This window comes from Anopheles gambiae, chromosome 3, assembly GCF_943734735.2.
Source record: "Anopheles gambiae chromosome 3, idAnoGambNW_F1_1, whole genome shotgun sequence".
Taxonomy (NCBI): Eukaryota; Metazoa; Arthropoda; class Insecta; order Diptera; family Culicidae; genus Anopheles; species Anopheles gambiae.
In genome coordinates this window covers 4,507,501-4,521,271 of record NC_064602.1, presented here as the reverse complement: position 1 = coordinate 4,521,271, position 13,771 = coordinate 4,507,501, and the positions used below count along the sequence as shown (strand labels likewise).

Sequence of the window (13,771 nt, the reverse complement as noted above, 5' to 3'; positions counted from 1 at the left end):
CCACTCTTTGCCCAGGCACGCGCACCCTTGTCGACGATAGATCAACGGAAAACTGTTTTTTTTCCGAATTTTGTTATTACTCCGTTGGCAAAAATCGGTCCATTAGGCAAGCGGTCAATGAGGTAAACATCGTGAAAAATGGAGGGGTAAACCATAACCTACAGGCCACCGACCGGCCCAGCCAAAAGGGGCACGTTTATCTTCCCTTTGGCTTGGTTCATCATGCATTCATGCCGATCGGGCGGATCGGTCGGTCAGTGGCGAGCAGATCGATCGATCGCCAGATGTGGTTACGCACCAGTGGCGGCGGTGGTGGCGGCTGTTTTACTGGCGTTTCAATGTACACATGGCCTGCGCGATCGTACGTAATGTACGCGCTTCGGTTCAAATCATGGACCAGCGGCGATTGATGTCGGTGTGGATCGTTTAGCACGCGAGCAGCGAGATGAAAGCAGCCGTGTTTTGGCCCGCTGTGTTTGAGGGAAATTTACACGATCAAGAGCGTGCACGCGTGCCTCCGGAACTATGCACACACACACACACGGGAGCGTCGTGTGTGAAGCAATGATTTATTAATCGTTTCCATAGGCAAACGGTTGGGAGGGATGGAATTGTGTAGGATTTTCCAAATAACACGCAGTGTGAGATGAAATTTCTACCAATGTTTACGATCGTGACCTTACCCCGAGTGTGCGCTAGGGGATGATTTTTCATGTCATAGCAAATATGGCAAAGGGAGAGGGTTGCGTCTCTTGCAAACAGCCAGATATAATGGACTGCAAGGCCAGTACAAAGTGACTTTATTTATTGAAAATCTGAACGCTTCGCTGACAGACAAATGAAGCCGTGTGAAGCCGCGTGGTTTCGGGCAGCACTGGAGTGAATTTATTATTTTACTGCCCTCACTAATGCCTGCTGTGTGGAAAGGTTTATTCCTTTACCGAAGGAAATGTTTCTTGAGCAATATGTAAAAATCAAGTAAAGCGTAGCATTTATGGAGCAATGTGTAAAATGTTTCTTGAGCAATGTGTAAAAATCAAGTAAAGCGTAGCATTTATGGAGCAACGAACAAATGAATAGGCTTTCGAAAATAAGCAAAGCCACTATAATGCTACCGTACAATTGTGTGTAGCAGTGTAATGGGGAATTCAGGCGAGCGAACCTTATACGCCTGCATGACGTGGTTCGTGACTGGATTGTAAAACCCAAAACCGGATGTATTAGGCACGCAAGGGATACCGCCGCTTTTATGCAAAGTTTTGGCTCGCGGTTTAGTGTGCTTTGCCTGAAAAGTGTATGGAATAGAGCGTTTGACTTTGATAAGACTAAAGAGGAAAAATGCCCGTGAAGTACCAGGCGCATCCATTAAATTGTTTCAACGTTTCCTAAACATTAAACTGCTTTTATTTTACACTGTTTTAATCCTGTTTCAATGCAGTACCCCCATTCCAGCTCCTTGGCAATCCCCTCGACAGTTGCGGTAAATGTTTATCATTCAAACTAACGACGCATCGCTAATGTAGCGTTTGAGTGTTGCCGGGCAGTTAAAATTAGGTTGAATTGCATTCGAAACGTACGCAGAAACGCACGCATGCTAACGAGCCCCGCAACGAAAGGGAGCTTACACACGATGAGGCCCCATTTCACTAGCCCATTTACGCAACCATCAAATACTTTTGCCAAAGACGCACCGCACCGAAAGCCGAAATCTCTCACTCTCTCTCCATGCCGCTTGCTCATTATCTGTATTTTCGTAACGGGCTCGCCAAAATCCTCTGCTCGTTTACAGCCGTTCGGGCCCCGGGAGTGGACCGGAGGGAATTTCTTATCCCTCGGACGTCTTAGACCAGTGCCCGGCGACCAGGGCCCCGTAAGACAGGCTGCAAGCCGCACGCACACACACACAGCACAAGCGAGAGCTCCATTCGCCAAATTCCCCTTTGTTGTGTGCATGTGGGCTCGCTGTGAATACTGAAACAGGCCTTGGTGGTGGCTTCGGCCAGTGGTGTAAAAAGAAACTCTCCTTCCTTACTCGCTACAAATCCATTGTCCGAGGTCGAAGAGAAGAAAACGGGGCGAGGGGGAGCGCATTCGAACGAGGTTCACAATATCGGCATTGCAGTAAACGGAAGAGCCACCAAAGCCAAGAGGCTAAAGAACCCATCCCATACATTGGACAGCACGGGGTGAAGGGTGTAGCAAAAGCCACCGAAAATGGCTGGTGGTGGTGGTGGTGGTGCAAAAAGAAACCACAACAGACAACGTATTCACTGGTAATCGGTGGCTTCGACCTTCCCGCCGGCTTTACGGCGAAGCGTTCAAAAGGGGGGAGTTGCGTCGGAATGGCGGTACGGCGAGCGCATCAAATATCGATAAAATGAAATCATAAAAATAATTTGTAAATGATATCGGCAGCATATTTATGGGCATGGGCTCCACAGTAAGCGGTACGGTCGCCTTCGAATTTACCGCGTCGTAGTGCTGGAAAATGACGCCCAAGCCGGGGGGCCGGACGACAAACTCCGCCAGCGGTACACAGACATCGATGAAACCGACCTCGACCACAACAGCTTGCCCTAATGATGCCCACCGAAAGACAGTTTGCTCCCCTTTTCCCCATCCCAACAACCGTGTCGTCAATAAAACGATTTCGGTCAAGGCACACAGGGACACAGGGACTGTTAAGAACGGAAGAGTGCGAGCAGCCGAACCGCTATGGTATTGGCGTTCTTACGAAATGCTTCACTTGTCATGCAAATTTTGATAAATCTATTTAATTTTCCACCTCAAAACTGTCACCATTTCTGCGAGGAAGGGAGTGAAACACCCCGTGAGTGTTAATTAAATGTTTTGGTTTGCTCTACACCTCCCTCACTGCCGGTGCCACTACGAGTGAGTTCTTAATGACGCAACCCTGTGTGGATGTGTGGATGTGCCCTTACTCCTTGCTCACTTACTTGCTTGTCCCGCCGTCCCGCTTTCCCACAGTAAACATGTGTAATGCCTTCAAAGGCGACACCTCTTCCGGGGCCGCACCGTGGTGAAGTGGTTCAGTGCAGCACGACTCGTAGTGTCACGTTTTTATCGTTAATTGTAGGCCCTACTCCTGCCCAGCCTGCTGCTGCTGCTGCTGCTGCTGCTTCCACCATCTTCTTCATTTCGATCGTGCGGGAAACGGGTTCGCACTTCAAAGCCCAATCCCATCTGGAAGCATAGTTTGGGGAGAAGAGGAGAAGACACGAAACACGAAACCGGAAAGAAAAGGGCAACGGACAAACACGAAGAAGCGCCCCATCGCGGAGAAGGACAGGGGCAACGCTTAACGAACACAGCAAAACAAATCTCTATCATCCGTTATCGTTCAGAGGGAGAGAGAGAGAGAGAAAGCGAGAGCTGTTTATTCACTCATTCTCTCGGCTCTGGAAATTTTGCATTCATTCGTGAACTCGCTCGCCAGTAATGTTCATCGTGCAGAAAGCTCCAAAGAAAATTTGGACTTGGACTCGGCGCTCCAACAGAGAGCGCTGGCACGCTGCTCCGGCTTGCAGCTTCTTCATTTCCACTCAAACACACTCGTCCCCTACCGTTTCCTTCTCTCCTTCTCTCTCTCTGTACATCCAATTTCCTCTATCCCTGTCCCAAGCCCTGCCTTTCCCTGCCTCTACGATGATAGTTTTGCTACGTGTTTTACACTTTTCCGTAGCCGTATCTGTGGATCGATACGCGCATGCGTTCTCAGCAATGCTTGCCTGCGTCAACGCACAGGGTAGTTTGTGTGTGGATTTGCCGAAGCAGGAAAGCCGGTTTGTTAATTTTGTTTTTAAAGGAAGTATGGTTATCTTTAAGCTATAATGCTTAAAAAAAAGGATAAGCATTGTTTTTCCATTTGATCTACCTTTTACTAAATTATGTTTGAATTTTAGAGCTCAGTTTTGATAATAATCAAGACGTTTCTTGAATTTTAGCAGTTTGTTATGCAGCACAATCTTAAAAATAAATATATTCTGTGTTTGCGTTTACTTCCAATTCCTGTAGAATAATCATTTAAATAGTAAACGGTTATGCATACTCATCTCAGACAAAATATTCTTCCCAAGATCTTCAGCCAAAACAAGACTTGTGACACCCTGTACCGGTCGATTGTCAAAAGCAGTCAGATCGAAAATAAAATAAATAACCTCGCCAGCCAGCACCTTCGGTTTCACGCTCGAGCTGCTGTCAGGCCCGACGTACACACTGAGCACTCATTTATTACCGTTCATTTCCCATTGCCCCATGCTTCAACCTAACCCTCGTCCCATCCTGAACCCGAACGATCGGGAAAACAATCAGAGCGAACGAGTGGACGAGAGCAAAACAAGCATGAGCATAAGGGTTTTTTTTTGGTGCTTGCTTCTGTCATCCACGCTACACCGCACCAGGCGTCTCCATGGCCGTTTGAGCGATACGCGATACGGAGGCAGCAGTAAACACGGCCACCACGGGTTCACGCTGGTACCCACCAAAACACTTGTCCCTCAATCACGGTACATTTGCATTATCACAGCGCGTCTCTCGCTCTCTCTCTCTCTCTCTCTCGAGCTGCTCTCCCACAACCGAACTGCCAGCACAAACTGACAGCCTTTTTCCGCTGCCAGCTCGCACATCGAAGTGGTTGCACAAATGCTGTGGGAGAACCCCCTGCAGCCCCATGAGCACGGGAGAGACACGCAGCAGAGAGCGAACCCGTCCACAGCCAGTCAGCCGTAGTACTACCCTCGGAGCGCTCGTTTGTGAGGAGTGGAGCATGTGAAAAAATAAAGCTCGCAACTCGCAACCGAACCAGTGGCAGTGGCAGCGAAGGAAAAAGTGCGTTCACAGGGCAAGGCAGATCCCGTGCAAGTCCCGTGAAAGTTTTTCCATGTTTGTGGTGAAAATTCTTGCACTCCGTTTCCCCATTTACACTTACAAGCATGGATTACTAGATTGTGCTGGAATGTGGAAAGGATATTAATCGTGCTGCCTGCCTAATGTGTTCCCAAAACTCCCAAAAAGGCCCCGCGTGTGTGTGTCTGTAATTCCCTCGTGCAGCCCGTGCAGGCAGGCGAGGGGACAGGAGAGAGCGAGGGAGCAAAGATTCCTTACGAGCGCGTTGACGTGGTCGGTTTTTGGTCGGTGCGGATTTTTCGGTGCTGCAGTGGACTTGTAATTTGTAGAGTGGGAAAGGGAAGGAGGGAGGGAGTGTAAACCCACTCGAAATGATGAAAATGGTGGAATAATACACTTTCCAGATAGCAGCAAATTGGCAACACCGTGACACCGTCGCGGGCGGCGAAAGGGTGTGTGAAATTTTCCTGGGCCTTTTCCACCCGACACGAGGGGGGGCGGGGGGGGGCTGACGACGCGCCTGTCCTCGCTGTGACGTGGTTCGCTTCTATCGCCTGTGTGTTCCGTTTTTATGTGTGTCTGTATGTGTGTGTGTGTGGTGCTGCGGAAGAAAATAAATGAAAAACAACGACTCCGCTCCAGCAGACGTGTGTGGGGAGTCGTTTTGTGGAGGATAAATAAATAACAGCTTGATCGGTGGTGCTGTTCTCACAGATGAAAATTAGCTCTAAAAGCAATTATACGAAAGCCGAAACCGAATTGTGAAACAACTTTCCCCAGCGAGGCGGAAATCAAAATTCAATCACGAGGAAATTGAGCAGTGAATTTTGCAACCCAGCAGCAACCCTGTAGCGCAGTGTTCCCTTTTGCACGGAAGTGTGTTTGTCTTCGTGCTTCAGCGCCAGCCAGCTGTGTACATGTGCTGTGTTTCTGTGTGCGTGCAAACAGCGCCGTGTGTGTGTGTGTGTGTGTGTTTGTGTGTAGAAGAAAAATGATTTCCTTCCTCGGCTAGCAGGATTATCGGAAAGATGCTAGCAGCTTGGACTCGACAGACGGAGGGAGAGGCTGTGGGAAATATTTACCAAAAAACAGGATAATTGAGAATTGTTTGGAAACACATAAGTAAGAAATTGAAGTAATAATTGCACATGAGCCTCTGTTTTAAAACATGCCCTCATGTGAAAATGCACCAACGAGCAGCACGCAAGCATATAATGAGGTCAAAGCCATCAGGGCCACCTTTTGTTCGCAACCGTAACCGAAATCAATCTTTTCCGACCGAGTGCGTAGTCGCGCTCCGTCTGGGGTGACCGAAAAAGTTCCAAAAATAGTCAGATTGTTTATAAAAACCGATGAAAAATTGACTGCGAGCTGCTGGTGGTGCTGCTTCGCGTCAGAGTCAGAGGCACATGAGGACGCGATCGTTAGGCAGTGTGAGTGTTTTTGTGCACTGTGCGAGAAAGAGATGGAAAGCGCGACGGAGAGAGAAGAGATTTGAAACGAGTGGTGAAAACTGAGCCTGTGAGGCTGAGAGTTTGTTGTGCGACCCGAGAGAATCAGCACATCGGAAATAATGAGTATTCTTTTCATCTTTCGTAACCCGTGAACGGGTGAGAATGAACTGCTGCTGCTGCTGCTGTTGGTGCTCTTGATGGGTGAGAGAAGCAGGAACTCACGATCGCATGGTTAGCTGCTATACCAGCTGGTTCGTTACTGGCGCTGTCTAGCTTAATAGAACAGCGTGTTTGTTGTTTATTGCTGTGTTTATTTGTGTCTGAAGTACAATTTTTATGATTGTTTTGTTAAAATGGTCAGAAAATGGGCCCTTTAAACTAAAACATTTTCCCCACAGTGACCGTGTGCTGTGTGAGCGATGGGAGAGACAGTCTCTCACCTCGTCTTCACTTGTTTCCTCTAAGCGCTTCTTCAAAGTCAACTGACTCGTGTGCACATGTGTGCGTGTGTGTGTGTGTGTGGAATGCGGAATACAGTCACACACACACACACACTCATACAAAAAACCCTGCCCGTACTCATCATCACCGCCCCGTAATGGCAGGTTTAATGTGTCATTTGGTGTTTTGGTTGCTGTCGGCTCTCACGCTCCCTCGCTCCACTCGTGAACTCGTGACCAAACTTCCTTGGATGAAATTCACTCTCCCGGCATTGCCAGTGAACTCATGACTTGTGTATGGGGAAAGAAAAACAGTTACCACTCAGCACGGTGGCCTGCTCCGGGAACAGCGGGAAATGAATTCATGACCACCAAAAAACGCGTCTTTCGCAGTTCGCATTTCGCGGCTGAGTAACGGCGGCTGACAGCGGCGAAAACAGAACAGCTGCAAGCGCACCACTGGCAGGAAGTGGCAAGGCCTTGCTGGATTGTTTTGTGTCAGTTCCATACCCATCAGTACATGCTGAAGCTTTCCGCGGATGTGAAAAACAAAACGTTTCAAAGTTAGCTCCCTTAACAAGTGATCCACACAGTGCTTAATGCTTTCCTGTTTGCTCGTCTTTGTTTTCGTATTCAGCAGTAGGTGACGGTGTTTACAATGGTGTCAAGGTTTTGGGCCAACGTGAAACCAGCCTAATGTGTCTGTGTCCGGTCACTCGTCTCATCTGCGTTGCCTGTGTGAGGTGGTAGTATTTTTGGGGAGCTGAAGTGTGCTTTATCAGTTCACAGTGTGATTAGTTCTGATATTAAGTGACAAGTGATAGAGAGTGTGGAGATCATTTAGCTTGGATATAGAAGTGAAGAAAGTACACAAACACACACAATCTTACACACTAATACACTCATATGTTTCCGTGTGCTCCGTGTGGATGCTGTAGTTGAAGTAAAAGCAAAGCCAAGCCTGCTTTAACGCTCCAACACCGAACAAACCGCACCGGACCACACAGACCAACGGTCAGCAGCGGTCAGATTGGAGCAGCACGCTAGTACCCGCGCCCGCTACCGGAATAGCACCGAAAATATCCGGTCTAGAAGAAGATTGGCGGCCTGAGCGGCCCATGGTTCAGCGAGCCTCATCGGATGCCCCTTCCGTGTCCGGGGGGCATCGGGAGTCGCGCGGCATCGGACTCGGGCTGGGCTACACGTCGTTTCAGAGCGCCGGCTACAACAAGCTCTTTACGCAGGTTAGTTTGTCGTCGCCGGATGGACGGCCACACTTCCGGGCTCGGCATCGTGGGCCGAGGTGGCCGCGTGTGTCTTCTTGGAGTGGAGTTGAACGCAACGGAGCTGATTTAAATCATAACTTTGTTCTTAATTGACACGGGATGTGCTGGTTGTGGTGGTCGGAGAGTTTTCCTTTCACATCTACATACTCTACGAACAAATATTGGTTAAAAAGCAAGTACGGGGCTGACACGAGCGAACTAATTTAGCCTATTTATGTTTGATGCATTAGAAAATAGCTTTCCACAGTATAAATAACCGCAAACAATATTATCGATACGAGCAGCTACCTACGTAGGTTCTAAAATAAGTTTTCACGTTTTCAACATGATCCTCGTGTGCCGTGGCATGGTTATTTTAAGGCAATTTGTATGAATCAGCTCCAAAACCAGAGCGTAATCGCCATCAAACGGCACACCATCCTTTCCGGCGACAGTACACCGCGTACAAACCTACATTGACACATTGACAGCAAGTCAACTCGTTGTCAAACACACATACACACACAAACACTGTTTATGGAAATGGTCCAACACACACGCTCGGTAGCGGCAATCGTTCGGTTTAGTTATTTTCGATCGCGTTCCAAAACTCACCCGTCTCTGCCTGTCAGTGGCGCGTTCGATTCCACTTCCACTGACAGCCGCACGGATCTTCTTGCCTCGTGGAGCCAAACCTTTAATTACCAACCATTTTCCAATTCTGCCACACTCAAGTGGCCGGACGGGACAGGCAAACACTGCTGGCACCAGTGTCCTATTTTCGAGCATGTCAGCTGACCCGCCCGAGCGTCCGACAACTTCATTCGACGGGACGGCTGTAGCATTGGAGGACAGTGTGACAGTGTTTCCTCTTATTCGATTTGCATTCGTTCGCTTCAAATTCGCCCTTCGGATGGATAATTAGGCCTCGAAATAGAACTGCCACACACGGCGTATCATATCTTCCCCCGGGCGAGCGGGCACTCCAATCGAATGCGGGGATATGATAATCTTTTTCTGGGCCGCTTTTCTTTTTGACACAAAAGATCCGGTTCTGTCACGTTCGTGGAATCAAAATTAAGCCAACCAAATAAATGGTTCAGCCCATTGGAGGGCCAAGCCGGAGCCGTAGCTATGCCAGAAGAAAGTGCATTCCCCATTGCTGGTGTGTGCTGTGTGTTAAAACAGGACGGAAAAGCTGTGTTCCTTGCATGCCAGCGGGTGCTTCGAGCTCGAGAAGGAGACACAGGAAATCCAATTATGGGCCAAGTTGCCTTACAAACATGCACACACACACACACACACTCACACAACTAGGTTGTGCAGCGATTTTGGAACCCAAAAATATCACCATCACAAGATGGGTTTCTTTTCCCGCTTCTTGGTGTTCGAAGGAGGACGGCCGTTGGCTGTCTCCTTTCTCTAAGAAGCCGATAAAGAACGAGAACATGGCAGGAATCAAAACCAGCATACCTGTAAGCTGTCGTGTTTTTATCACGAACTAACACACACACAGCCCTCTTCCCTTCCTCTCTCTCTTTCTCTCTCTGGACAACAATGCAAGTGGTTCCGAAACGGGGTCCGTTATGATGTTTCTTCCGTTTGGGAAGAAAGCCCCACTGTAGGCTTCACTTTCTGCCTGCCACGGCACTACACCGTGTAAGGGCTTACCCCGGGTGCATGTGTGTTTATTTTGCCCCATCCAATCCTCTCCCTCTCCTGCTTCGGTAATAACCTTCCCTTTTGGAAGGTGTGGTGGTGCAGTGTGGGGTATCAACTTCCGGACGGTGGCGCTAAAGCGCAATCCCTTGGGGAGTTTCTCCGCTGTTACAGTGCGCTGTTGTTGTTGGTGTTTTGTTGTTGTTGTTGTTGTAGTTCTAACCCAAGCCAGAAAGTCGGGAGCACGAGAGGCCAATTGCAATGCGCCTGATTGCACCACTGTGCCCTTGTGCACCTGCAGTGTGCCCTCGACGGTAGAAGTAGTAAAGGACGGGAACTTTTTTTTTGTTCCTTCGTTGTCCATTCTCTGCCCGTACGCCCGGTCGCATGTTTTCCCGGAACAACGGAACGGAAAGTACGCTACATATAATATGTTCAGCGAAATTATCCTTCCCCTCCTGCTTCCGGCGAGGGAGCAGGTTGTCGTGTACCGGTGATGGGACGGAGTCTCGAGAGGGGTAAATAAATTTCTGCAGTAAAATGTTGCAATAAATTTTGTCATCGTTTAATATATTCTAAAATTTATGAACCCCCTTTGCGGCGAGCTGGTTTTGGTGGGACAGTGGGACAGGACAGGGTAACACGGATGCAAATAAACCTCCTTGCCCCTATTCCAACGCTCACTGCTCTCTACAAGCTGCAGCTGCAGCACGTGAAATTGCCACAAATATTCACTCACAGGCAAAGGTGAGTCGGTCGGTTTTGAGGGCGGCTTTCCGGAGGATTTTCCCTGCTGCGCCCGTGAAAGCAGGCATGCCCGCGAGACGATGAGTGTGCAACAGCTGCATTTGTGTCTCTCTTCTACGTGCACTGTTACACCGGGACAGTGGTGGTGTGGAGAAATCGCTCTTTGTGTCCACAGTCCAAACAACCTGGACACATTTTGCGGTGGAGGAATGTCGCGCGAAAGGGAAATGATTTATTCACCACGGACATATTTTTGGAGGCATTATTGCATTTGATTTCGGCGCGGTAAACATGCCACGCTGTGAGTTGTATTTAATAAGCCAGAAATATATCACGTTACAGGTGCAGGTCGGCAAGAGTGAAGGATAAATAATCAAAACCTTAATCATCGCAAACCTCAAGACATTCACACCGTTTTGAGATCTTGAGACATTGTAAAGGTATTCAGAATGTGTTCTTTCGAATGGAAGTGTGTAAACGGCATGGTCTATATATACATGATTATAGCGCTGAAAACTGACACCTGTTTTTAAGAGAGATCCTCCGTGATCATATAAACTTCTTGCGACATAAAACGATGATCGTTCCTGTAAGTTATTTTTAACATGCTCTTCAGCTTTGTGTCTACAGTCCATCGCTGATCTTAGCATCATGACAGTCCTTTCATAAAATGCTCAATTGCTACTAATTGTACACGAAAATCATTGATATCAGTCATATCCTTCAGTCCGAACGTGCATCAATTCCGTTGATGCCTTTAGGAGCGTTTATGACCCATTGCGTACTGCTATTAAACTATGTGATTGGTCGTAGAAGTGTGTGTTACAGCAGGAACAACAATTCAGAAGTCAATTTGACGATCCAAGATGTACAATTAGCACCTAAACTACTTAAAAAGATATCTTAGTGTTAAAAATGTGTTGATTTTATTGGTGTTTTTATTCGAACTTGGATGATTGAAAAGCTCTCTTTTCATGCGTTTTAAAACCATCAAGTAACGTAACATATGCAACAAGTTTTTGCTACATATTCAACCCTACCACAACTACGTATCAGTATTACGTCGTTATCTATCGCTTGCTTCCAAAGAAAGAAAGAAAAAAACAACGACATCGCACGCACAACACACTTGCTCCATCAGCAACCAGCAAGAAACTTGCCACGCGCACCAAAGTGCCAATTTCTTCGTTACTGTCTCATCTCCCCCACTGAACTCACCGACGTCACTCTACCCCCAACGTCGTATATCGACGCAAATAAGGCAAATATCATAATCGTACTCTTCCATCCCCCTTTACTCCCCCTCTCCTCTCCCCACTGTTCCGGACGTTTTCCATTTCCAGGAATAAAAAAAGGAAGGGCTGCGATTTGATCTTTGCTTCCCCGTTCGCAGCGCTCAGTCTCGTCGTTTGTCGCCATTTTGTGGCTAAAAATAGTCCTCATAACAAACAAACTCCAAGCCCGCTTCGTGGCACTCTTTCTCTCTTTCTCTCTCTCTTTCTTCGGGTGTCTTACCCGGGTGCAGTCCCGGGTGGTTTCCTGTGCACTCTTTTGGAAGATAGAAGGTGAACGTGAATCAAGGGGAAGCTAAATCCCAGGGACAAGTGGCTACAAAAGGAAGGCTACATTCGTTCCTTACCAGCAAACTTCACGCGGCCTGCACCTTCGCGCAAGTGTGTGTATCGAGCGGATTTTCGTACTCGAGTGGGACAATCCATCCGGTGGAGCTGTATCACTAGGTCCCTGGGCTGTAGATATAGCACTTAACCGCTCTAGGCTGTGGCCACTCGCTATTTATCCGTAGCGCATAGTCCGATGGCCAGTATTTGCTCCGTGTGCAGTTGCGTTACGATTTTCGTTTTTTTTTGTTTTTGTGCGATTAGTTACCATCAAGTGGATGGAGGACCCGCGTGGTCACTTGCCGTAGTAGCAATCGATTGATGGGCTCTACTCTCTCTCTGTCTTTTTCTTTTCCTACAACAGGGTTCAGCGGATTCCAACTATTCTCAACCATCGTCCGATCTGTCGCTAGACGAGGAAAAGGAATCGCTTCGGCGAGAGAAGGAACGTCAGGCGCTGGGTCAGTTGGAAAAAGCGAGGGTAAGTGTATCCAGCTGGAGTGCAGTCATCGAAGGGAACGGGAAACACCGTTCCTCCTTCTAACCCTGTTTCCTGTCCAATTCCTGTTCACTCGCATACTCCACAGAGTAAACCTGTTGCATTTGCTGTGAGGACGAATGTTTCGTACGATGGCAGTTTGGATGACGACTCGCCGGTGCACGGCAGTGCAGTATCGTTCGAGGTGGGAGATTTTCTTCATATCAAGGTAAGTTTCAAACAGAGCGAGAGAGCTCTCTGTGGTAGTCTCCACCCCCATTCTTTACGCAATGTTTGATGCATTGTAGGAGAAATACGACAATAATTGGTGGATTGGGCGACTGGTTAAAGAAGGCTGTGAAGTGGGATTCATTCCCAGTCCCGTTAAGCTAGAACACATACGAATGCAGGTGCGTACTGAGCGTGGAGATATGAGACCCCAAAGGTTTCCTCCATTCGATTGCTTTAAGCTTCCCCAATACCTTACCCTTAACAACACTTTCTCGCGAACTTCCAGGCATCGGCGGCCCGCTCATCCAAGCTATATACAAGTAAGGGATCATCATCTAGCGGTAATTTAGGAGCATCTGGAGTACCAGGTGCGGAACCATCACGAGGTAGCACACCCCCAACACCTGGTATGACACAGATTTACTTTATCTCTTTCGTTTTGTATGTGGTTTTTTCGTTTTCGGTTGATGTCGAATCTGTATTCCGATTCCGATATTTTCGATATGCGTGTGTGTTCGAGTATTCTGTATTATTTTGTTCTCCTTTTTGTTTTCTTCTTTGGTTTCCCGTTTTACCAGTTACTTGCTAACGAAGTTATGAGTTTCCTTACGTTCCTTATTTGTTGTTTTATGAGTTTTCGTTCGCAATTCTGGTTGGCTGTATTCGTAATATACTATCTGGATGTGGAAAGTAGCTAGTTGCGTCGATATATTTAACCTAAGCGTAGAGCAAGACACCGCACAAATGTGAAATATCTTATTTAAAAGAATTAAAGCATATGTGTAAGTGCTGACATTACTTAAGAAACAGCGTACCCAAAGAGTTTGCAAAGCTTTGATACAAGCATGATATTTCCATTCGTATGCGTGTCTTGCAGAACAGTACAGCAAACGCATCTATTAAAGTTTGCTCCAAATTACTCAAAACTATGTGTCGTGGCTTCTTGTACTGCTGATATCATTTCTTATCCTTTCTGTGGTTTACTTTCATTTCTTTTTGGTAACAACGAACC

At 47.6% G+C, this 13,771-nt stretch overlaps 1 protein-coding gene across 18 annotated transcripts in view; it reads left to right on the top strand.

The window, feature by feature from the left end:
* The window catches only part of LOC1277923 (voltage-dependent L-type calcium channel subunit beta-1), a 105,635-nt gene that overhangs the window by 78,447 nt on the left and 13,417 nt on the right, over window positions 1–13,771 (top strand). For 10 of the 18 annotated variants that reach the window (XR_009766302.1, XR_009766304.1, XR_009766303.1 and 7 more), the window contains 4 exons: window positions 12,415–12,531; window positions 12,638–12,757; window positions 12,837–12,938; window positions 13,046–13,166. Coding sequence is in view for 15 of the 18 variants with exons in the window: in XM_061659432.1 (XP_061515416.1) it covers window positions 12,415–12,531; window positions 12,638–12,757; window positions 12,837–12,938; window positions 13,046–13,166 (460 nt within the window). In the remaining 3 variants the exon portion in view is untranslated. Of the gene's footprint in view, window positions 1–4,719; window positions 4,910–6,871; window positions 7,258–7,397; window positions 8,005–12,414; window positions 12,532–12,637; window positions 12,758–12,836; window positions 12,939–13,045; window positions 13,167–13,771 lie in introns of those variants that run through there. The other 8 variants (XM_061659440.1, XM_061659436.1, XM_061659434.1 and 5 more) reach the window with 8 other exon arrangements.